Raw genomic sequence first — 23,106 nt, 5'->3', positions numbered from 1 at the left:
ATATTCAAAACTGACTTCTACATCCTCACACGATCACAATACATTACCCCAGTAATTTATATCTAAGCTCACTGTTATCCCACCGGTCACTATTGTGACAATCAACTCATTCTATAACACACACTCAACAAAAGTGAATATATGTGAATTCAACTATATTAATACTAGACACCTTAAAGATAATGTGGACCTTAAGATCTTTGTCATATTTTTGTTAACATACTTTATTAGACTTTTGTTTTGGAGCTGTGATGCAGTCATCTTCTAATGGTGCAAACAGGAAATAAACTACTCTTGTTATGAGCCCATTTGCACCAATCATGTGAAACTGCACATATTTAATTGAGACCCTTGTGTTTATTGTTTCCCATATTTGCAGGAAATGCACTAAAACATCAACGATTTTGTTTCCACTCGTGTTGTGTATTTGATCCGTTGTCCTTGTGGTATAGGCTATGTGGGAAAAACGTCACGTCAATTGAAACAAAGAATTAGTGAACATAAGAGTTCGATCAGAAGAAAAGATCTAAATTATCCAGTTGCGGCACACTTTTTAACTTTGAATCACGATGTAACCTCTTTACGCTTTTGTGGGATTGAGAAAGTAACTTTGCCACCTAGAGTGGAGACATTGAATTATTGTTTTAGATTTACACCCTTCAAACTTTATCACCTATGGGTATGAACGATGAAGCATTATTTAATGTAATGTTATAGTCATGCAATTGTTTTAAATGAGGTGTTGTTTCTACTATGTATTTACGATGAGTTTGAGTGACTATGGAGCCTGACTGATTGTTGTAACTGTTTAGAATTACAATTTGATGCTGTTTGATGACGATGTGTTGATTGTGTTTTTTGGATGATTTTGTTAACCTATAGGGAGATGATGATTGTTCTAACTATACTAATTTGTAACTGTTTATGATGTGGTGCTAATTATGTATTCCCAATGAGCTTAATTATTTGCAGATGGAGCTCTGTTAATTGGTCATGTGTTTATCTTAAAAGAGATGAATTTGAACATTTGTATACTCCTGATGAAGGTCGTGTGACCGAAACGTTGTGCGATTTAAAAATTTATTTTGCAAGTTAAGATAGTGTGCGGGAGTTCCTTATATAGTGCTTTAGAAATTAAAACCTTCTTTACTGTGGGATTAAATGGGTTAATATTTAAGATTAACATTAGAGAAATAAGAAAACTAATAATATTTTGCTTTGAATGCTAAGTATATAGTCTGTACAGTTTCAAGTAATCTTTTATTTAACTTTATTACACTTTTTGATTTGGGAAAAATAGTCACAAACAAAGGTTTTGACAGGGTTTCACAGAGATAGATACAGCCTCGATCGTGGCTCTCTAAATTAGATTTGAATGTTCTTCCACACAGATTGATAGTAATACATAAATATGAAAGAACATTAAAAACTAATTCAGTATATCTCAGAAATTGTCTTTATTTTTTAAATGAACATGTGAGGTCTAATAAATGATTCAATGATGCAATGAGAAACCTTGAAGTCAACTTCTTTAACATTGTGGTCGACTCTGGTGTGACATCCATGGATGAGAGATTTGAAACACTCAACCAGGTGAAATCCAAATATGGAGTGTTGCTAAACTTCAGCACTGCCTCACAGATGTCTAGTGAATCTGCACGGAAGTTCAAAATACTCTAACCTTCAGAGATGACTATGACATCAGTGGAATGGATCTGGCACACGAGATTCAGAATTTACCTGATCTGCCATCAGATAAGATGACTGCATTTGAGTTGCTTTCATTTCTCTGTGAGAAAAACCTGGAGGAACTCTATCCAAATCTTTGGATAGCCCTAAGAATTGCAGTCACCCTGCCTGTAACAGTAGCATCGTCAGAGAGGAGCTTTTCAAAATTAAAGCTCATCAAAAGCTACCTGAGGTCTTCAATGTCACAGGAACGTTTGAGTGGATTGGCCATCATGAGCAGAAATGTCCTATGATGACATCATTGATGATTTTGCCTCAAGAAAGTGCAGAAAAGGAATATTTTGATGGTAAGATTTTAATTCAAACATTCAAATGTTTACGCATTTGTAACATGTAATGAGTAACATGTAAGATTGTGTAAATGACTGTTTAACTAACTATGTGATCTTCTTCTCAGTTTCTTCTAGACAGTCCAGATAGACTGGTGTTGCCCATACTGATGCCGAAAATGCCCAGGCTGTAGAGAGAACCTAAGTTAATCCCAAAAGCCAAAGCTCAGAGTTATAATTTATTATTTTCTTCTTATTTATGTTTACGTTAATATTCACTTACTTAATAATATTCACTTGTTATCTTAATATTCTATAGGAAATACTCAATAAATATTGTTTGTTTGAACCTCATTCTGTTCTATATTGTTGTTCTATATTGTCGACTGTTTTGTTTAAAGGAGGGAGGATTGTATTGGGATCACTGAAGTGTCAGGTGTGACTGTGTGGCAATGGCAAATGGTTTACATAGCTCACGGCGTCACGGGTCAGTTAGAGGGCCCCTTAGCAGAATTTTGCTTAGGGCCCCAGGGAGGTCAGGATCGGCACTGATCATATAGGTAGACGCCCTATTGGCCGCCGGGCGATGAGATTTGCGGCCGCCATCTTGAACCGGTCGTACTCCTAGTTTCGTTGTGTAGAAGCAGTTAAGATACCAGTCACTGTGCAGCATTTTCCTGTTCTAATCGGCGGACCATCACAAGTACGGCTCGGGATTACTTTTCACAAGTAAGATTTAACATTACTATTGTACTATTGGTTGTAGTTTGTCCTTAAATCCAGAAGGAGCAAGGATCTTTGATAGTACTGTATTGAAATCGTAGCTAGCTAACGTTAAGTTAGACTTACCTCAACCAGAATTTTGTGTGTTCAATTTTTAATTTTAAGCAAAATAACAACATATACAAATAAACCACAGTAAAGTGATGAAGAATAATTTCCACAATTTGACAGTTTTAATTGTTTTTAAGCAATAATAATAATCAAAAAGCACATCTTACACTATATTGAAAACACATGAGCTGCAAGTGACCATAATTGTTACAGTAAAAACACAATGTGTGCACACGCACACACACTTCACTCTTCAAGACCTCCATCGTCTAGCAATCTCAGCTAATGGCTGTAGGCGACTGCACCTAGAGCTTCTGTGAGGCTTTCTGTACTTTGATAGTGTCTTCTTTAATATCTTCCCTGCACCTGTTCAGTATAAAAAATTAAAAAAAATTATGACAGCACATTAAGTCACAATTCAGACAATAAATGAAAAAAAATGTCAAAAGTTTCACACAAGAAAAATCTAAAATGTAAAATAAAATTTCAGCATATATTAAATATGATAATTGTCTGTGCAGGAAAAAGTCAACATTCAAAATTACACTCTGCTGAACAGTCAAGTGCCGATCTTACAAGTTTATTTTTCTGAAGCTGACACAGTGCGTTCACTGAGACTCAGCAAGGCCACAACTGATATGAAAAAAGATCACGGCTGGAGCCATGACATTGAGGTCCTCATTTTGCTATATTGGCTGGCTTGTGGGGCATCGTACCATGTGATGGCAGATGTATTTGCAATGCCAGCATCCACAGTCTGGGGGGTTGTGCACAATGTTTTTGAGAACATGTTAAAAGTCCTCCAGAGAATAATTCACTTCCCCAGGGCCACAGGAGATGGAGGATTTCGGATAGGCTTCACCCGCCTGGCTGGGCACAACGGTTTCAAAAAAGTTGCCGGTGCAATTAACAGAAGCCAAATCTGGATTCGTCCACCTGCTGGACAACAGAAGCAATGTTATATCAACAGAAAGCTGTTTCCATCAATTATTCTTCAAGCAATCAATGACAGTTCTGGGAAATTCCTTGATATCTACTTAAGCAACCCAGGTCCTGTCCACAATGCTTTGGTCCTCCGAAGGTGGCCGATGTATGAACAATCCCTTTTCCCACCAAAGGCTTCCTTCCTTCTTGGAGATGGGGGCTACCCCTGTCTGCAGCATCCTGTGGCCATAATCACCCCATATATAGACAGCCTTTGGCTGGTAAGAATGTCTGATTAGTTTAATCTTTACTTTTATTCTTTTTATTCTTAGAATTACAGTGCAATCACTATCTTATTTTTAATATTATTGCATTCCCAATATTATTATTGCCAATATTATTATATATTATTATTATATTATTATATATATTATTACTATTATATATTATTGCATTCCCAATCCCCAGCTTCACAGACAAGGTTTAAGGCTAGTCCCAGACTAAATTGATGTTTTGAGTGGTCTCAACTGACAATAACTTGCACTTGCATATCTTAAAGATATATTCCGGATTCAATTCATATTAAACTCAATCCACAGCACGAAGTTGATTACCAAAAATAAATAAATAAATTGAATTGTACCTCATTTTAGAGGTCACGGTGAGGCACTTACATTTGACATGAACAGGACCTTTTAGAGCAGGGGTTTTCAAACTGTGGGTCGTGACCCACTTGTGGGTCACAGAATGGAACAAGGTGGGTTACACAAAGTCACTTGGTTGCAACTAAATTTGTATTTCAATGACACACATACACACTTACATGGTTAAGTCTAGGGCTGCTCGAATGTGATGAGTGGGGCGGGGCCGAGAGCCGTGGGAACTGGAGCGAGGCCGGTGGAGTGATTGGAAAATGTGCGACACCTGCTCCACTCAACGGTCTCGAGTCCCACGGAGGAGATGGGAGGATATAAAAGAGGAGCAACGACAGTGAAGGACGAGAAAGGACCAGGCCTGGGCTTTATTTTGTGCTTGATTTTTATTTGTGTGGGACAGTCGTCCGTGAGGGGCTGCCGTGCTGTTTTGTGTTTATTTTATTATTAAAGTCTTTGTTTGACTGTCCGCTGGTTCCTGCCTCCTTCCCGAAGGAGTCATTGAGGCGGTGGGCTGGAGTGAGTTCGTCCGTCCCCCCGGCAACTCACTCCAGCCCACCGCTTTGAGCATCCTCTGCAGCAGACTCCTTCTCCCTGCTCGATTGCACCAGTGTAACACATTAAAAACTTCACAATCACGGGAAGAAGGAGAATCCGTGTATCAATGTGTTCTTTCGTTTTTCTAATTGAAACCAAAAACAATGTAGCACATCTATAAAAGTTACTCAGTCACTTTATTGAACTGTTGTATAAATGTCACATTATCATAGGCTCGTGTTCTAGCTAAATAAATAGGCATAAAATGTTTTTTTTTTCTCTTTTTCAATTTGATGTTATATTGCATTGATGATTTTATAGAATTAGTAACATTAGAGTCTTATAGCAGTAAAATAAATGAATCTTCCAGCTTTTAAAATGGCTAATATTCACAAGAAGGGTCTAAGTGAGGGCCTGAAAGCACTGTATGCTGTAATTAAAGTATGTTTGATGTTCTTTAGGCTGTTCAAGATCATCCGTGAGAAATGCAGTCATCTTACATAACTGAGATCATCACAGTCGCCTTCACATTCAGTCACAATTTTCAGATTGAGTTTTAAGTCTAATGTAAGAACAGAAAATAAAAAAATGCATAAAGTAGTTATATCTTAAAAAGTTTTGACCAAAGTAGAAAAATATTTTGTTAGTCAAAAATATAATTAAAGCCGATTATCATTTGATCTTTAGTATTAATAACCATCTGACTTTATCTATATAGATGCAGGTCTTTCTTGAAGGCCTATAGCAGGAGTGTTGCCCTGCATTATGTATACAGCTGATGTAACAAGATGGAAAATATTTCAACGCTATGGAGAGAGAGATATAAACATGTTTTTGTTTCATTATGTGTGGGAAATGTGAGGCCGTGGTCAAAGCTGAAGAAAGTCAGTGCTGCAGGGAGTTAGATACATACTGGGTCTTAGTAAATAATGTGACCTCCACACTAAATGTGACGCGTCTGACTCTGCTCCCAGGCTTTGAGTCTTACTGTCTGAACACATGTGCTACAGACAGACTACATCCACTTCAGACAGGAGCATGGACCTCTCCAGGCTAGCAGACACACGTATGTTTAGGGCAGAGATCATTTATTTGTTCTGAGCTAAATACTTGAATGTATAAATACATAGTAAATTAAAGAATTGAATATTAAAAACATTTAAATATTTTGTAAAAAAAAATTTACAAGTTGCCTTTATTTAGGTCTCGACTACCAGTAAGTCACATTTTTTGATGCCATTGATATATGACAAATTTAACAGCATACAGACAAGTTGTCCCTAATATACCATCTGATCCATTTAACCCTTTGAGCAGTACGCTCCCACATATGGAATTTTTATTTCTGTTTCCTGATTCAATTTCAAATTGATACTTCTTACCCTCTCCAGAAGCTTCCTAAGCCTTGCATCATGTTGTTCCACATTTTCTCCTCATACGAGTATATCACCCATGATATTTACAACACCTTCCAGGTCTTCAAGCCTTTGAGCTATACACATCTGGAAGACTCCTGGAGCTGAATATATGCCAAAGGGCAACCTCTTGAAAGAGTATCTTCCGAAAGGTGTATTGAACATGCAAAGCTTGGAACTTTCTTCATCTAACTGGATTTGCCAAAATCCATGGTTTGCATCTAACACTGAGAAGACTTTTGCTTTTGGCATTTCACTCATAATTCTTCAACTGCCTTGAGTGGAACGTGTTCTCTTTTTACGGCTTTGTTTCAGTCTTTTGGGTAAATGCAAATGTGAAGTTTGTTCAGTTTTACAACAATCACCATTGACCCAATCTGTTGGTTCTGTTTGTTTCTCAAAGTCTTTCCATTCTGTTGAACTCTGACTTTATTATTTTTTTTTAGTGCTAATGGGACTTTTCTGGGTGGATGTATCACAGGTGCCATGGCTGGATCAATTTTGATGTGATGCACACCTGGTATGCACCCCAAACCATTGAACACATCATCAAACTCCTTCAGGATGTCTGCGTTTCCTTCACAGTCTTCTTTGTAGATTCTTTTGACAAGTCCTAACTCTGTGCATGCTGATCTTCCCAGAATGGCAGATGAGTCTTTCTCAAAAATTTGGAGCTCAATCTCAGATTCATTGTCTTTAAACTGGCAGATGAGTTTTGTGGTACCTTTTGGCTTCATCTTGTGGCCAGAATACAAAACTAACATACAGTTTGACTTGCACAGTGACTCTGATTTCCCTGAAACAACTTGAAAATCTTTGTTCAAGATTACGTTGCACTCTGCTCCTGTATCCAATTTAAAAGAAAGTGCTTTTTTTGTTTCAGTTCATTTGTCTTTCTTCAGTACTGTGGCATGTTACTCTTATTAACTTGCATCTCTACTTTGGTTCCAGTCTTCTTCTCTTTGATGGCACCCACAAACAGTTATGTGTGATCCTCTTGTTCAATCTCACAAACTTTCTTTAACAAAAACCTTGTTTTGTCTTTCTGTTTTTGCTTTGTGCACATCCTGCCGAAGTGATTTTTTTCTGCGACATACCTTGTATATTTGTCCATATGCCAGACTCGGCTTGTGGATGTAAACACATCTAGTAAACTCAACTTCTTTCTCAGACACTGCACTTAAAGGAGCATTCTTCTCATTTGACTTCTTTGTAAACTGCATTTTAGTAATTTTGTTTACTGTCACTTCAGTTTCCTCGTGGAGGGTTATAATCTGGCTTTTTGTGACTTCACTTTCTATGACTTTGTTCAGATCCAGATCCGGTTAAAAAATAATAATAAAAGTGTAACTATCGTCCATGTAAGAAAAGAAAACATCTCGGTTACGTATGTAACCATGGTTCACTGAATAGGGAACGAGATGCTGCGGTGACGTCACCACGTATGGGAACACCTTCGGTGTGACGAATGTCTGAAGCCCTATACCATCCCGCCAATCCTATTGGCCAAATAGCGCTTGGCACCGCCCCACGCATGCGTACGCATATATATCTGGTGCCGCGCGCCATTTCACTCAGATTTCATGACTGAAGAAGAAGAATGCTATCAAGGTATGGTACGGCCAGGACCGCAGCATCTCGTTCCCTATTCAGGGAACTATGGTTACATACGTAACCGAGATGTTCCCTTTCATAGGTCACTTCGATGCTGCGGTGACGTCACCACGTATGGGAACGCTATACCATAACGCCTGACGTACCTGATAGCTGGGATCCAAGGAAGCATCTGCTCAAGCGGAGAGAACCCGGGAGCCAGGAGCCATCCTCACATCCAGACTGTAAGACTTGATAAAAGTGCTCGGTGAGGACCATCCTGCCGCAGCACAGATATCATCCATAGAAGATCCACTGAGAAAAGCTTGAGAAGAAGCCACTGCTCTCGTGGAATGAGCTTTAACTCCTAAGGGCGAAGCGAGCCCACGCGCCTCATAGGCTAAAGATATTGCCTCCACCAGCCAATGGGACATGGGCTGTTTGTAACCGCATGGCCTTTATTCCTATGTCCAAAACAGACAAACAGCTGGTGGCTGCCCATGGGGCAGTACAATCCACAAAAGTCTTTAAAGCTCTCACAGGGCAAAGACTTAGATCTCCAGACTCCGCCACAGTAGGGGATAAAGCCTCCAGGACCACCTGCTGAGAGCGAAAGGGATTAGATGCGACCTTAGGGACATAATTAGGCCTTGGTCGCAACAACACTTTCACAGAGCCCGGTGCAAACTCCATGCACGAGGGTGAGACAGAAAGAGCCTGTAAATCCCCAGCTCTCTTGAGGGAGGATAAAGCCATAAGAAGAAGTGTCTTCAAAGTCAGGATTTTATCCGGTACAGTTTCCAAGGGCTCAAACGGATGCCCTGATAAACCATGCAACACAATGGATAAATCCCATGAAGGAACTCGCACGGGGCGGAAAGGTCTCAGCCGTCACGCACCCTGTATGAAACTTGAAACCAGTGGATAACGGCCCACTGAGGCACCATCTATATATTCGTGGTAAGCTGAAATGGCTGCCACATAAACCTTTAGGGTAGCTGGTGTCACTCCATCTGAAAAACGGTCCTGAAGGAACTCCAGTACTGACGCCACTGGGCAGTAAACTGGATCCATATTATGAGTTTCACACCAGGTCGTAAACAGTCTCCACTTGAAAGCATATAAGCGTCTCGTAGAAGCTGCTCTAGAATTCAGTATAGTCTCGGTAGTTTCAGCAGAAAGACCGGGATATATTAACTCACTCCGCCCAGAGGCCACGCCCACAGATTCCATAGATCTGGTCTCGGATGCCAAATCAGTCCCGTGCTTGCGATAATAAATCCTGTCTGAGGGGAATCTCCCATGGAGAGCCCGCTAACAGATTGATCAGATCCGCAAACCACGGCTGTGTGTGCCACCGCGGAGCCACCAGCAGCAGCTGTTCCACTCTGTCCAGCCGTATTCTGCATAATACCGCTGAAATCAGACGGATTGGGGAAAAATGCATACAAACTGGTCCTGGGCCAGCTGTGAGCTAACGCATCCAAGCCCAGGGGTGCTGGAGGGCATAGGGAGAACCAAAGCGGGCAATGCGTAGTCGTGTTTGACGCGAATAAATCCACTTTCGCTTCTCCGAAAATCTGCCATAGGAGATTCACCGTTTGGGGGTGCAATCTCCAATCTGCTTGCTCCAGAGTCTGCCTGGATAGCAAATTCGCTCCGAGGTTCAACGTCCGGGGACATGAACAGCTCGGATCGATAGAAATTTGTTCTGAAACCAAAAAGAACATGTCTCGCCAGCCTGCACAGGGGGCGAGAGCGTAATCCTCCCTGATGATTCAGATATGACACAACCGCTGTGTTGTCCGATCTGAGCAGTACATGACAGCCGTTCAGCAGATTCGAGAAATACTGGAGAGCCAGAAAAACCGCCAGTAATTCCAACCTGTTCATGTGCCAACTGCGTTGCGCCGCTGTCCACACTCTGTGGGCTGGGCGCCCTTGACAAACAGCTCCCCAACCGGTCAAAGACGCATCCGTCGTGACAGTCTCTCGGATAGCACAAATCCCCAGCCGAACCCAGGTCAGGAGAATTCGGTTGACATTCATAGTTTTAACGACATCACACACCGCCGTGTCACCGGAATCGTCCGATGTGGAAGATAACGGGGTGAAACATTCCGTCTTTTCGTCCACCACTGAAAAGGGGGCATGTGAAGTAATCCCAGACGAATTACAGGGAATGCCGCTGCCATAAGACCTAAATCTGAGGCAGAATCTTGTTGTCACTGTGCGACCCGCTTTGAAGCGCTGCACGCATGATGCAATCGACTGAGCGCGCGGGAGAGAAAGCTTCGCTGTCATCGCGCGAGAGTCCAACTCTATTCCCAGAAGGTTATCCGTTGAGAGGGGATTAAAACACTTCTCTTGAATTTCGTGCGTAAGCCCAGGCTGTTTAAATGATTCAGCACAAGATCCCAATGAGAGTGTGCTTGAGTCTGCGATTGCGCTAACACCAGCCAATCGCCTAAATAGTTCAAACACGAACGCCCTGGAGCTGCAACGGGGCCAGATCTCCATCCATGCACTTTGAGAAAGTACTGATATGCTTTGCCCTCTAAAGCGAATCTGAGGAACTTCCTGAGTCTCTTGATGATCTGAATATGAAAATATGCATCCTTCAGATCGATCGTGACAAACCAATCGTTTGGTTGAATCTGAGACAAAATAGACTTTACCATCAACATCTTGAATTTGCTCGGCCTGAGTGCAAGATTCAGACGGTGTAAATCCAGAATGGGTCGTAATCCGCCGTCTTTCTTTTTTTTTTTTACCACAAAATAACGGCTGTAAAAACCCTGCCTCCATCTGAGAGGGGTGTACTTCTTCTATAGTCCCTTTGCTCAGCAGAGTTGACATCTCCTGTCGCAGCACCGCTATTTCCATCGGTTTCGCCACCGTGGAAATAATTCTGTGGAAAGGAGGCGGGCCTTATTGAAACTGAATGGTGTATCCGTGACAAATTGTGCGTAACACCCATTGAGAAATGTTGGGCAAGCGTTCCCACACGGCCCGAAACCATACTAGCGGTCTCAAAATTTCTGCTTACTGCAACACTGTCACACAGGTTAAAATGTCCTTGCACGAAAAGCTCGTGCCGTTCGTGCACAGGGGAAGTGTATGCGTAAGAGCCGTTGAGTCTTGTTGTGTATAATCCTGAAACGTGTCCACGGCAGGAATTAGGCCAACAGATTGAACATCGGGCTCTGCCGCTAGCGAAAAAGCGGCGGCTGTGCGAGCCGTCATAAATGGGTCGTCTGTGCAAGACTTGAATCGCCCCTCGAACTCTGGAAGCTGGATTGCGCAGGGCGTCTGAGGGAACATTTGGCGTTACAGCTCAATCCAATGCTGCTCGAAGCGCTGTTTGCTGCAAGGCAGTCAATGTTAGAGTGTGGGGACTGCAGTGAGAGGGTTGGATGTGCATTAGCAATCCAACAGCACTCTCTGGTGGAGGGCACAGTCCCTGGAAAATTTGAAGGAAAACGCATGCGTCAAACTCGCTGCGTTTCGTTGTGTGTAATCCTGAAGCGTATCCACGGCAGGATTTAATCCAACAAGATAAACAGCGGGCCACGCCGCTAGCGAGAACGCGGCAGCTGTGTGAGCCGTCATACACTGGCCATCTTTGCCAGCCTCCTGCGCCGTCCCTCAAACTCTGAAGGCTGGATTGTGCAGAGTGTCTGAGGGGGCGCTCAAATGATAGCTCGGTTCAATGACGCTCGAGGTGCCTTTGCTGCGAGACAGTCAATGTTAGAGCGTGGGGACTGCAGTGAGAGGGTTACATGTGCATTAGCAGTCCAACAGCGCTCTCTGGTGGAGGGCACAGTCCCAGGCAAATATGAAGGAAAACGCATGCGTCAAACTCGCTGCGTTTCGTTGTGTATAATCCTGAAGCGTATCCATGGCAGGATTTAATCCAACAAGATAAACATTGGACCACGCCGCTAACGAGAACGCGGCAGCTGTGTGAGCCGTCATACACTGGCCATCTTTGCCAGCCTCTTGCGCCGTCCCTCAAACTCTGAGGGCTGGATTGTGCAGAGTGTCTGAGGGGGCGCTCAAATGATAGCTCGGTTCAATGACGCTCGAGGTGCCTTTGCTGCGAGACAGTCAATGTTAGAGTGTGGGGACTGCAGTGAGAGGGTAGATGTGCATTAGCAGTCCAACAGCACTCTCAGTGGAGGGCACAGTCCCTGGCAAACATGAAGAAAAGCGCGTGCGTCAAACTCGCTGCGTTTCGTTGTGTATAATCCTGAAGCGTATCCACGGCAGGATTTAATCCAACAAGATAAACATCGGGCCACGCCGCTAGCGAGAACGCGGCAGCTGTGTGAGCCGTAATAGACTGGCCATCTTTGCCAGCCTCTTGCGCCGTCCCTCAAACTCTGAAGGCTGGATTGTGCAGAGTGTCTGAGGGGGCGCTCAAACGATAGCTCAGTTCAATGACGCTCGAGGTGCCTTCGCTGCGAGACAGTCAATGTTAGAGCATGGGGGTTGAGGACGAGAGGCTTCCCACGCGTAATCCACCATGCGGGTAGCCACATAAATAGCTCACTGAGGAAGGAGAGGTGCGTTTCTTCTGTCCGCTCGGAGGGAGAGAACCGCGTATGCCGGCCAGAGCCTACTCAGAGTTCGAGGCCGCAGTTTGACAAACATAGTTTGAAAGAGCAAATCTGCTGATTAACGCGCTCGAGTGGGGGAGAGCGAGCAAGTGGAAACTCCAGTGCATCACTGTATTAATAGTCAAGCCGCACATATCGCCCCTAACCAACACCTCGTGCGGGGCCTCGGCGACCGCAGAAGCGAAACGGTGGGGGTTAGACGCGAGGCGACTTAAGAAATACACTCCAGAGCGCGGATACTTTCTTTATTATATATATATATATATATATAATTTTTTTTTTTTTTTACTGTAGCCGTAGGCTATCACGGACAGAACCTGTAGAGAGGCTACTAACGAACCTCTCATAAGTGCCTCCTCGTGATAAACCCGTTATACGGCTCTTACCTTTCGTTGACTCACCGCGTCCGTGGAGAGGAGTAACGTTAGACTTCTCTTAAGAATTGCTGGAGAACGCGAGATGGATTTTAAGGGCACAGAAGATTCGCTTCATTTACTGAAGGAATGAAATCTGAGTGAAATGGCGCGCGGCACCAGGTATATATGCGTATGCATGCGTGGGGCGGTGCCAAGCGCTATTTGGCCAATAGGATTGGCGGGATGGTATAGGGCTTCAGACATTCGTCACACCGAAGGTGTTCCCATACGTGGTAACGTCACCGCAGCATCGAAGTGACCTATGAAAGGGAAACTGAGTGGCGTGATGTGCCTGGTGTGGGAACAACCAAGTGCTAAAGAAGAAGAAAAGCGCGTGCACGGCTGGAGTCAATTTTCAGTAGGCGAAGTATAAACAACGGAAATTTCCTTTTAATTGTATTTTTTTTTGTGACGCGTTTCGGTGGCTCGGCGTCGATACATCATATCGCTGGCAAAAATGACACAAGCGGTTTTTTTCTATTGATGTTTTGCACGGTTTCTGCAAATGGGAGTTCGCTTTCACATCCATATAAGTTAACAGAGAAGTACATTGTTGTTTCCTCTCAGTCCAGACTTCTTTCCGAAACCGTGGTGGGACATTATGTTTGGTGTTATTCTCACGTGTGTTTTGCTTTTGCACGGTAAGCGATTTTTAATTATAACGTTGTTATTTTATTCGCCATTTCTTGGTGGGAGACAGACATTATTTTCTTGTGGCGTCGCCAATAAAAAGCTCCCCGTTTAATCACGGTTTTTTTCCAGACATGGAAAATATGCAGAGGGTGTGTCATAAGTAACCCTTTGAAATTAACAACAATTACTTTATTTTTAAGTGTGTGAAAAGTTTTGTTTCATGGTTTTGACCAGTGGCATAATGTGTTTCTGCAGTCATAAAGTGTGTATATATCCATCATTATTCAGAAGTATGGCTTGAGCTATCACTTTTAATGTCCAGATTTATAATAGCACTCAGTCTGATTTCACTTCTTCCTCTTTAACTCTTTCTGCCTGTTTGCTGGAAATTAATGCACGGGTGAAACACAACTTTCTGAAACTAAATTGTTCTAAAACTGACATTTTATTAACTGCCTCTAATGTTAATAAGTTCAGTAATTTTAAACAATACTCAAATATCTCCTTCTGCTCAGGTCTGTAATTTGGATGTGATTTTTGATGCACAGTTGACTTTTAGTTCTTACTTCAAAAACATTTTTCCATCTTTGTAACATTGCTCGAATTAGACCCTTTCTTTCTTTCTAGGCCTGATGCTGAAAGGCTTATTCATGCCTTCATCACATCAAGGCTCGATTATTGCAGTTCTCGCTTTGGGGGTTTAATCTGTTAAAAGACTACAATATATTCAAAACTGACTTCTACATCCTCACACGATCACAATACATTACCCCAGTAATTTATATCTAAGCTCACTGTAATCCCACCGGTCACTATTGTGACAATCAACTCATTCTATAACACACACTCAACAAAAGTGAATATATGTGAATTCAACTATATTAATACTAGACACCTTAAAGATAATGTGGACCTTAAGATCTTTGTCATATTTTTGTTAACATACTTTATTAGACTTTTGTTTTGGAGCTGTGATGCAGTCTTCATCTTCTCATGGTGCAAACAGGAAATAAACTATTGTTATGAGCCCATTTGCACCAATCATGTGAAACTGCACATATTTAATTGAGACCCTTGTGTTTATTGTTTCCCATATTTGCAGGAAATGCACTAAAACATCAACGATTTTGTTTCCACTCGTGTTGTGTATTTGATCCGTTGTCCTTGTGGTATAGGCTATGTGGGAAAAACGTCACGTCAATTGAAACAAAGAATTAGTGAACATAAGAGTTCGATCAGAAGAAAAGATCTAAATTATCCAGTTGCGGCACACTTTTTAACTTTGAATCACGATGTAACCTCTTTACGCTTTTGTGGGATTGAGAAAGTAACTTTGCCACCTAGAGTGGAGACATTGAATTACGTGTTGATTGTTTTTTGGATGATTTTGTTAACCTATAGGGAGATCTTGATTGTTGTAACTATAATAATTTGTAACTGTTTATGATGTGGTGCTAATTATGTATTCCCAATGAGCTTAATTATTTGCAGATGGAGCTCTGTTAATTGGTCATGTGTTTATCTTAAAAGAGATGAATTTGAACATTTGTATACTCCTGATGAAGGTCGTGTGACCGAAACGTTGTGCGATTTAAAAATTTATTTTGCAAGTTAAGATAGTGTGCGGGAGTTCCTTATATAGTGCTTTAGAAATTAAAACCTTCTTTACTGTGGGATTAAATGGGTTAATATTTAAGATTAACATTAGAGAAATAAGAAAACTAATAATATTTTGCTTTGAATGCTAAGTATATAGTCTGTACAGTTTCAAGTAATCTTTTATTTAACTTTATTACACTTTTTGATTTGGGAAAAATAGTCACAATCAAAGGTTTTGACAGGGTTTCACAGAGATAGATACAGCCTCGATCGTGGCTCTCTAAATTAGATTTGAATGTTCTTCCACACAGATTGATAGTAATACATAAATATATATGAAAGAACATTAAAAACTAATTCATTATATCTCAGAAATAGTCTTTATTTTTTAAATGAACGGGTGAGGTCTGCTAAATGCGTGCAAAATATAAGAGGCTGATCTCTTTAATACTTGGACTGACAAACTGTATTTTGTCTTATTTTGAATTAATAAATGAAATGGTATTGAGTCGTAATAGAGTTATAAATAACATAAGGTTCTTTTCCAATCTCTTTAAATGAATATCATCAGTGGTCAATGAACATCTGAAAGTCTAGTCTGTTTATCTGAAGAGTGGATGTGATTCAGTGATGTTCTTCTGCTGTTTGTTTGTATGTGTTACATTATAAATCCAGACACATTTCTCACAATCTTTATGATCTGTAGATAAACATTTTAACAACACTGTCCTGTTGTATAACTTTGTCCCAGACATGATTTATAATTATTTGCTCGTTTCTTCTTCAGGTTCATCTGGTGTTGATTCAGAGAAAGTGTCAGTGATGGAGGGAGATTCAGTCACTCTACACACTGGCATCAAAACAAATCTAAAAGACAGAATAAATTGGTATTTTAATAATGATCGTATCGCTCAGATCAGTGGAGATCAGAGTAAGATCTGTGCAGATGCTGAGTGTAAAGAGAGATTCAGAGACAGACTGAAGCTGGATAATGTGACTGGATCTCTGACCATCACAAACATCAACACCACACACTCTGGACTCTATACACTAGATATCAACAGCCGCTACACTGAAAATATCTTCAGTGTTTCTGTTCATGGTGAGTCATTTAACATTTAAAAGCAGGCAATATACGTTTCAAATCAGTTGTGTTTACACTTAACACCTGAGTAACAAAAACTGTGAATGATTTATGTGAGGGATATCAACCGTTAGGTGTGCAATGCACAGTTTTAATGTAAAAAGTTGAGGAAAAGAACCACTTGATGTGCAACTAGCCATGGATTATCAGTGGTCACTTGTCAACACTGGCAACTTAAAACTGTTATTTGTGTTTACAGCACAATATTTGACCGAAACTGAAAAAGGCAGTTCTTTTCGTCAGTTAAATAAATCTCTTTTCATCATATAAAGTGATCTTCTGTGTGAATTAAGTTTACCGTACTTATTTTTACCGTAATTATTACCACACTCTTTCATGTGTAGTTTGTTGTTCTCTGCAAAATGCATCATCTGTTGGTTTGTGTTTCAGATGCTCCTGCCGCTGATCAAGAAGAAATAAAGACAGTGAAGGGAGAATCTGTCACTTTAGATCCTGGTGTCATGAACAACACAAATTGTTCGTTCACGTTTCTTTTTAATGACGTCTGCATCGCTGAAATCAGTGAAGAACCCAGTAAGAGCTGCACAGATGTTCAGTGTGAGGATGCTGATGAGAGATTCAGAGACAGACTGAAGCTGGATCATCAGACTGGATCTCTGACCATCACAAACACCAGAAACACAGACTCTGGACTTTATCAACTACAGATCATCATCGACATCAGCAGCTTCAGTATTAGGAGGAGCAGGAGTTTCAGTCTTACTGTCACTGGTGAGTGTCATTCAGTGCAAATTAAATCAACTGCCTTTCATTGAGGACTGTTTACAGTAAGATTTAAATAAATGTTATTAACCTACACAATACACGATGCAAAAAGTTTCCTGTAATCATTGATGTTTCCTGTTGATTTTGTTGATTGTGTTGTTTTAGTTCCTGTAACTCAGAAACCACCATTTGTCAATTAAATCTGCCTCACAGAACTGATGAACAAAGCAGAAAGGTGTAAATATCAGACAGAAACCTCAAGTTAAACTGATACGACTGTCTCTCTTTATCATTACAGGTTCAGGTCTGTCTCTAGCTGCTGTAGCAGGAATATGTGCAGCTGTAGTTATTCTGATCGTGACTGCCGCTGCTGCTGGTGTAAAGTACTATCTTGAGTAAAAGAAAGGTAAGTATTACACACAGATCACTGAACAAGATGAAATAATAGAGTCATTGAGTGTGCAAGATGTGAAAATATGTATTTTCATTCTTATTCACCAAAGTTATCTTTCTGTGTATCTGAGTTTGTCATTATTGTTCAAACAGGAAAGGGGGAGGAGCCAAATCAAGCTCAGGTAATATACCAAACATACCTTAATTACTTAAAAACACAATTCGAATATTTTTATTTTTGTGTTTGTGTTACTAAATCATCATTCTTGTTAATTTCACTTACCTTCTGTGTTTTCTTACAGGAGAGTCCTATTAAAAACTCATCCATTAGAAAGACTGAGGCTGCTAATGGAGCGTCCTGTGAAAAGAATGAGACTGCCACTGAAACGCCACCGTAGCATCATTTATTCTTTTATTTTTCTTAAAGGGTCGACTGAAGAGACGATGGTAAATGAGAAAATTAAGTCAAGCTCACTCAAACAGTAGTCCACGTATATTTTCAGTTAAATAAACGTTGCTTCCAAAAAGACAGTTAAGCAGGAAACCAGCAATAAAGTAAGAAACAAAGCAGCACATTAGCAGCAGAAGAACAGTGAGTGCTTGAGGATTTCAGTATTTAGAGGTTTATTAAAATTGCAATAGTGACCAAGAGCAGTGAACAAATAGTTTTTTATGATTTGCATTGTAATGCTTTTTGCATTGATGTACCGTGTCAGTTATTTTTATTCCATCTGTTTACAACGTCTTTAACTGACTGTTTACATGAATATCTCATCAAGATTGCTATTATGACAAGGAAATGTATTTGACTGCACAAGGCCTCGTACTGTAAGACTCAAGTGCACTTCACATGCTATTGCCAGTACTGCTTACATTATTGTGCTCTTGACATCTCACTGCCTCGACATATTTGATGTGTGAAACAATGTTACAGTTAGTTGGTTGGCAATCATGTACTTCATATTCTCATGCTTTGGATAATTAATTCTTAAATCTTGCCTGAAATTTTGTATTGATAGTTCATGAGGTGCTGTTTAGATCTTAGTCTTACTTGCCAAAAGCTTGAGTTTCATGTGATACCATCTAATTGTATTAATTGTTTGTTTTAAATAACATCACTGCAGACCTGCCAGTCTTGGCTATGCATTTTGATCTTAGAGTACACTGGTACGATTTGTCTCTCTAAACTACGCCTCTGTCCACACGCAGTATTCAGAACAAGCAACAGAAAAAGATGAAGGTCAATCAACCAGATGTTGTTGTTTTTTTTTTTTTTGAAAGCATTAACTGTATTGGGTTAATCAAAATTGAATTTTTACTCTGTGCTTTTTTGTTATTTTAATTTTTAGTTTAGCAACTTTAACTTCTGCTTTAAAATTATTTTTGTTTTTAGATTTCAGTGTAACAATGTAATGTGATTTTAACCTCTCTTTTTTTTTGGCACATAATTTATGCATACATGCTAACATTCACTTTATTTGTTTAATCCAAATACAAAATACTAAGATATATAGGCTACCGAATACCGCAAACCAGCCAAAAAATACTGAGATATTGAATGTTTGCTAATATTGCCCATCCCTATACAGAAATGTTAATGAAAGTGTATTTAATTAACACACAATCAAAAATATTTCCAAGATTGATAGGTCTGGTACTGTGAGATAGAGATGATTTGCCTATACTGTATGTTTGGGAACTCTTTTTTTCTCTTGTGTATTTGTCTTTTGTTTGAGACTCACTGTAAATATGTTAACGCCCTCGATAGGATTTATGCACTTCAATTATACCCTTTTTTATGTAAATGGTTTCTCCAAATTTCTTGCCAAACTCCTCACAAAAGTCTGTTACATAAACCAGTAAGAACTAGACATTGAGGTTTTAGTTTCACCAGCACTATGTTTCAGTGTTTTTAGTGAGCTGTTCAATTGTTGTTACATATCTGTGTTTAATAAAGAGCTTTTACTTTGTCAAAAGAGAAAAATGTGCCTTTCCTTAACTTTGCATCAGCCAAGGTAAAAAATAAATAAATAAAAGTGCTAACTGTTACCCCCCACTTTCTGAAGATAGACATGAAAGGGCACTAATCAAACTTAACTTGTTATAATTCATAAACACTTTTGAATACAGACCTAAGGTTGGTCTATTTAAAGAAAACAATCAGCAGATTATTGCAGAAGTGAATCATTTGGAAAAAATGTAAGTATAAAAAAAGTTATAGAAGTTAAAATTTACTTTAAAGAAAATGTACTGTACTATTTCTTATTTTAAATAAAATAAATATTTTACTAGTAAGGTTGTAATCCAAAATTTATATAACATTAAAGCCATATGTCTAAATTAGTTGTATTTTAAATTTGATATAAAAGCTGATAGATATATATATATATATATAGGCTATATATACATATATATATATGTTTTGTTTTGCATTTTGCAATTTTGTTTAGGTCTTATAACACAAATGGACACCTTTTTTCTGTTTAAATACATTTTTCTCATTTAACTCAGTTCCTCTACACAACTCTTTTCTTGCATGATATTACTGTAAGGCATCTTCTAGAAATTTTTTATATGCACATCACCAACAAAAACGAATCCAGTTGTTTTTGACCCAAGCTTTCGGGTAATTTGGCGCCAAAAGAACTTAACTTTCAAGAACTACTATGAAGAAAAAGAAGGTCTCTGTTTTGCTCATATTGTGTCTATTCTTCGTGCCTGGTAAGACATTAGTTACAATCTCTTTTATTAGTGGTGCAAGGCTGGTCTGACAGGTGATTATTCAATTTTGATTTCAGTTTACAATATAACATTTGAATATGCCATGGATAATCAAAATTAAAACACAAAGTAGGCCTATATTATGTAAAAAAAAAAAACATTCTGTAAGTAAGAGATTCTCATCTGATCAAGCTGAAGTGTTTGTGAGATATCATCAACTTGTGAAGCCTCTTAATGTACTATCAACACAAGGCACAAAAGGGTTTTTATAAACAAAAAGATGTACAAGAGCAACTAACAACTACTAAATGAATACCATGAATGGATAAGAAAGTAAAATGCACGATTAATATATAAAAATGATTAAGTTCAATGTTACTGTAGTTGCATGTTTTCAAATGGAAATATAAATGAACGTGTGACGTGATTGCTCTGATGCTAGGGATGTTTTCAAAAATCCTCCTGCATAACTTCCTTGTTTTACCCTTCTAATGGAGCGAGGGAGTTTTTTTGCCTCAAGAAAAAAAGTAAAATAAAATATCATTCTTCCTGAGTAGGAGGGCAAATCGGCACCTTACGGATTCAGTGTTGTTATTGACTGATGTGGTATGAGGGTTACTGTGAGGGTTATCTGCATAGGTTAGGTTCACAGTTAGAAAATTGTTTAAGTTTTTGTTTTATATGTTTCTTTGTTTTTCCTGGGCATAATTAACCTTTTAAACCAAATCCACATTAACCCACACATTATGCTGAACAAATAGCACCCATGAACTCTCATATGTTTGTTAAGTATGCAGGCATCTTTTTCTTACTTGTTTTTCCTGTTTCTGGCTCACAGACGGTGACCTGAATTGAAACTTGTCCATGTGGTATAGAGAGGGGAAGTCACCTTGCCTGTTGTCCACTACACTAGTGTTTTATTTTAATTTTGTAAAAATCTTGGAACTCCATTTGGGGGAGCTAAATTAACTCCTGGTTGGTTTCCTGGTCTTTGTTCCCGTTCTGTGTTTTACCTTGTTTGTTTTTCAGTCTTGTTATTAAACTCTGCTTGCATTTGGATGCCTCTCATCTTGTCTTCATACCCAGCATAACACTGTATTTAAAGGGTTAGTTCACCCAAAAATGAAAATTCTGTGTTTAATTACTCGCCCTCATGTCGTTCCAAACCTGTAAGACCTTTGTTCATCTTCAGAACACAAATTAAAATATTTTGGATAAAATCCAGACATTTCTGATCCTGCATAGAAAGCAACACAACTAAAAGCAACTTGATGCATTTAAATGTAATTTTCGAATAATAATAAAAAAAGAGTAGTATTTGAGTTCTATTGGAGTGCAGAATATCAATAAATTAATTTCCCATCCCTTTAAAGGGATAATAATAGATCTAATTATCAGAGGTCTAAAGATAAATGAAAACATGCAATAGTCAATGCATGATTGTATGAATGCACATTTTTATGTTCATAACATGAGGGAATACATATTATAAATTCATCCAAATAATAATATTCATAAATGTGTCTAGGGTTGATTAACAATAACAGAAACAATTTATTTATTATTAATTATGCTGTTCTGCTTTAAGAATGCTTTTCCCAAAATGCTTGTTGGGATTGTATACATTCTTTAGAACAGTGGTTCTTAAACCTTTTATACCACCTGAGAAAATATTTGGCTGTCCAATTTACCACCAAAATGACCAATATTAAACTACAGTATATAGTAAGCCTAACTATTCAGCTACAGCTATGCACAGTTAAAAAATGAGGCAGGTGTATTCCTAATAAGTATATTTATTGTTGTCAGACACTTTAAAATTTGTAATACACAGTTTGAACAGTAACAATGCACAGTGCATACAAACAGGTGAATAAAAATGTAAATAATGATTACAAGTGTTAAAACATTAAATAAAAACTGTACTGTACTGTACTGTAAATGCAAAAATATATATTATTTATTATTTACTTATATTTAATTTACCACACTTAGAGAAACACTACTTTAGAAAAATACTTATTCATTCAGATTCCAGTGTCTCGCACCAGCTGTGTACACGGATCTCACAATCAAAAAGTTGTCAGACTTGAGCATTAGACAGAGATAACTAGAGATTATTAGCTCTTTTCCAAAAGTACTTTTTTTAGTCCTCTTATTCTGTACACACGTCATTAAAGCAACACTATGGTTTCGTCTGGCCAGAGGAGAACAACATACTATTTCGACACACTATTTCCCTGTTTAATACGGTAAAGTGTCTTTGACATATTCTGTATTGTAAACAGCGTATACAAATAATGATGACTTTACTTGACTTGGTTCTAATCAGAGGTCATGACCATTTCTATAGAAAAGCTGATCCACATATATTCTGTCTAATAATAGCTTTATATGAATGTACATTTAGCTTAAGCAACATTATAATAATCAAAGGTTAAGGCTCACCCTGTTTAGACTGGTTGAGCAACATTTGGTTCTTCTAAATGGAAATTCCCTTTTCTAGCCTTTACAGTCAGTCGAAGTGCATTTGCTATAACTGATGCATCTAAGTTGGTCTCTTAAGACTAGTTCTTAAGACTAAACATTAGTTCTTAAGACTTAAGTGGCTATTTTAATGCAACTGGTCACAGATTTACAGTAACATGGACTTAACACAATGTACCAAAACCAACCATTTCAGAGCAGATACAATTTTTTAAACGTGCATTAAGATAGAATCGTTAATATTATTTTTATTATTGACTATAATTATCTGTTCATTCCATCCTCAGGAGTGTCTGGTGTTGATACAGATGGACAGTCTGTGTTTTTGATGCACTGTAAAACCCGACAAGTTAACTTAACTCAAACCGTTTGAGTAAACAGATTGCCTTGA

At 39.1% G+C, this 23,106-nt stretch overlaps 4 protein-coding genes across 7 annotated transcripts in view; 3 read left to right on the top strand and 1 right to left on the bottom strand.

Moving 5' to 3' along the window:
* Nucleotides 1–17,630, top strand: part of LOC132160310 (uncharacterized) — a 72,138-nt gene extending 54,508 nt beyond the window's left edge. The window contains exons 1-4 of one of the 2 annotated variants that reach the window (XM_059570075.1): nucleotides 13,423–13,653; nucleotides 16,032–16,346; nucleotides 16,779–17,120; nucleotides 17,413–17,610. In XM_059570075.1, coding sequence (XP_059426058.1) covers nucleotides 13,614–13,653; nucleotides 16,032–16,346; nucleotides 16,779–17,120; nucleotides 17,413–17,513 — 798 coding nt within the window. In that variant the 5' untranslated portion in view covers nucleotides 13,423–13,613 and the 3' untranslated portion in view covers nucleotides 17,514–17,610. Of the gene's footprint in view, nucleotides 1–13,422; nucleotides 13,654–16,031; nucleotides 16,347–16,778; nucleotides 17,121–17,412 lie in introns of those variants that run through there. The other variant, XM_059570076.1, reaches the window with a different exon arrangement.
* The window catches only part of LOC132160285 (uncharacterized), a 108,066-nt gene extending 89,482 nt beyond the window's left edge, over nucleotides 1–18,584 (top strand). Inside the window, exons 5-6 of one of the 3 annotated variants that reach the window (XM_059570035.1) lie at nucleotides 17,661–17,689; nucleotides 17,810–18,430. In XM_059570035.1, coding sequence (XP_059426018.1) covers nucleotides 17,661–17,689; nucleotides 17,810–17,905 — 125 coding nt within the window. In that variant the 3' untranslated portion in view covers nucleotides 17,906–18,430. Of the gene's footprint in view, nucleotides 1–17,660; nucleotides 17,690–17,809; nucleotides 18,431–18,552 lie in introns of those variants that run through there. The other 2 variants (XR_009437960.1, XM_059570036.1) reach the window with 2 other exon arrangements.
* The window catches only part of LOC132160265 (carcinoembryonic antigen-related cell adhesion molecule 3-like), a 387,492-nt gene that overhangs the window by 114,395 nt on the left and 249,991 nt on the right, over nucleotides 1–23,106 (top strand). The gene's annotated exons all lie outside the window — the stretch shown is intronic.
* The window catches only part of LOC132159255 (SLAM family member 5-like), a 151,750-nt gene that overhangs the window by 99,839 nt on the left and 28,805 nt on the right, over nucleotides 1–23,106 (bottom strand). The window lies entirely within an intron of this gene.

Source organism: Carassius carassius, chromosome 16, assembly GCF_963082965.1.
Source record: "Carassius carassius chromosome 16, fCarCar2.1, whole genome shotgun sequence".
Taxonomy (NCBI): Eukaryota; Metazoa; Chordata; class Actinopteri; order Cypriniformes; family Cyprinidae; genus Carassius; species Carassius carassius.
This window is presented reverse-complemented; position numbering and strand designations above follow the sequence as displayed.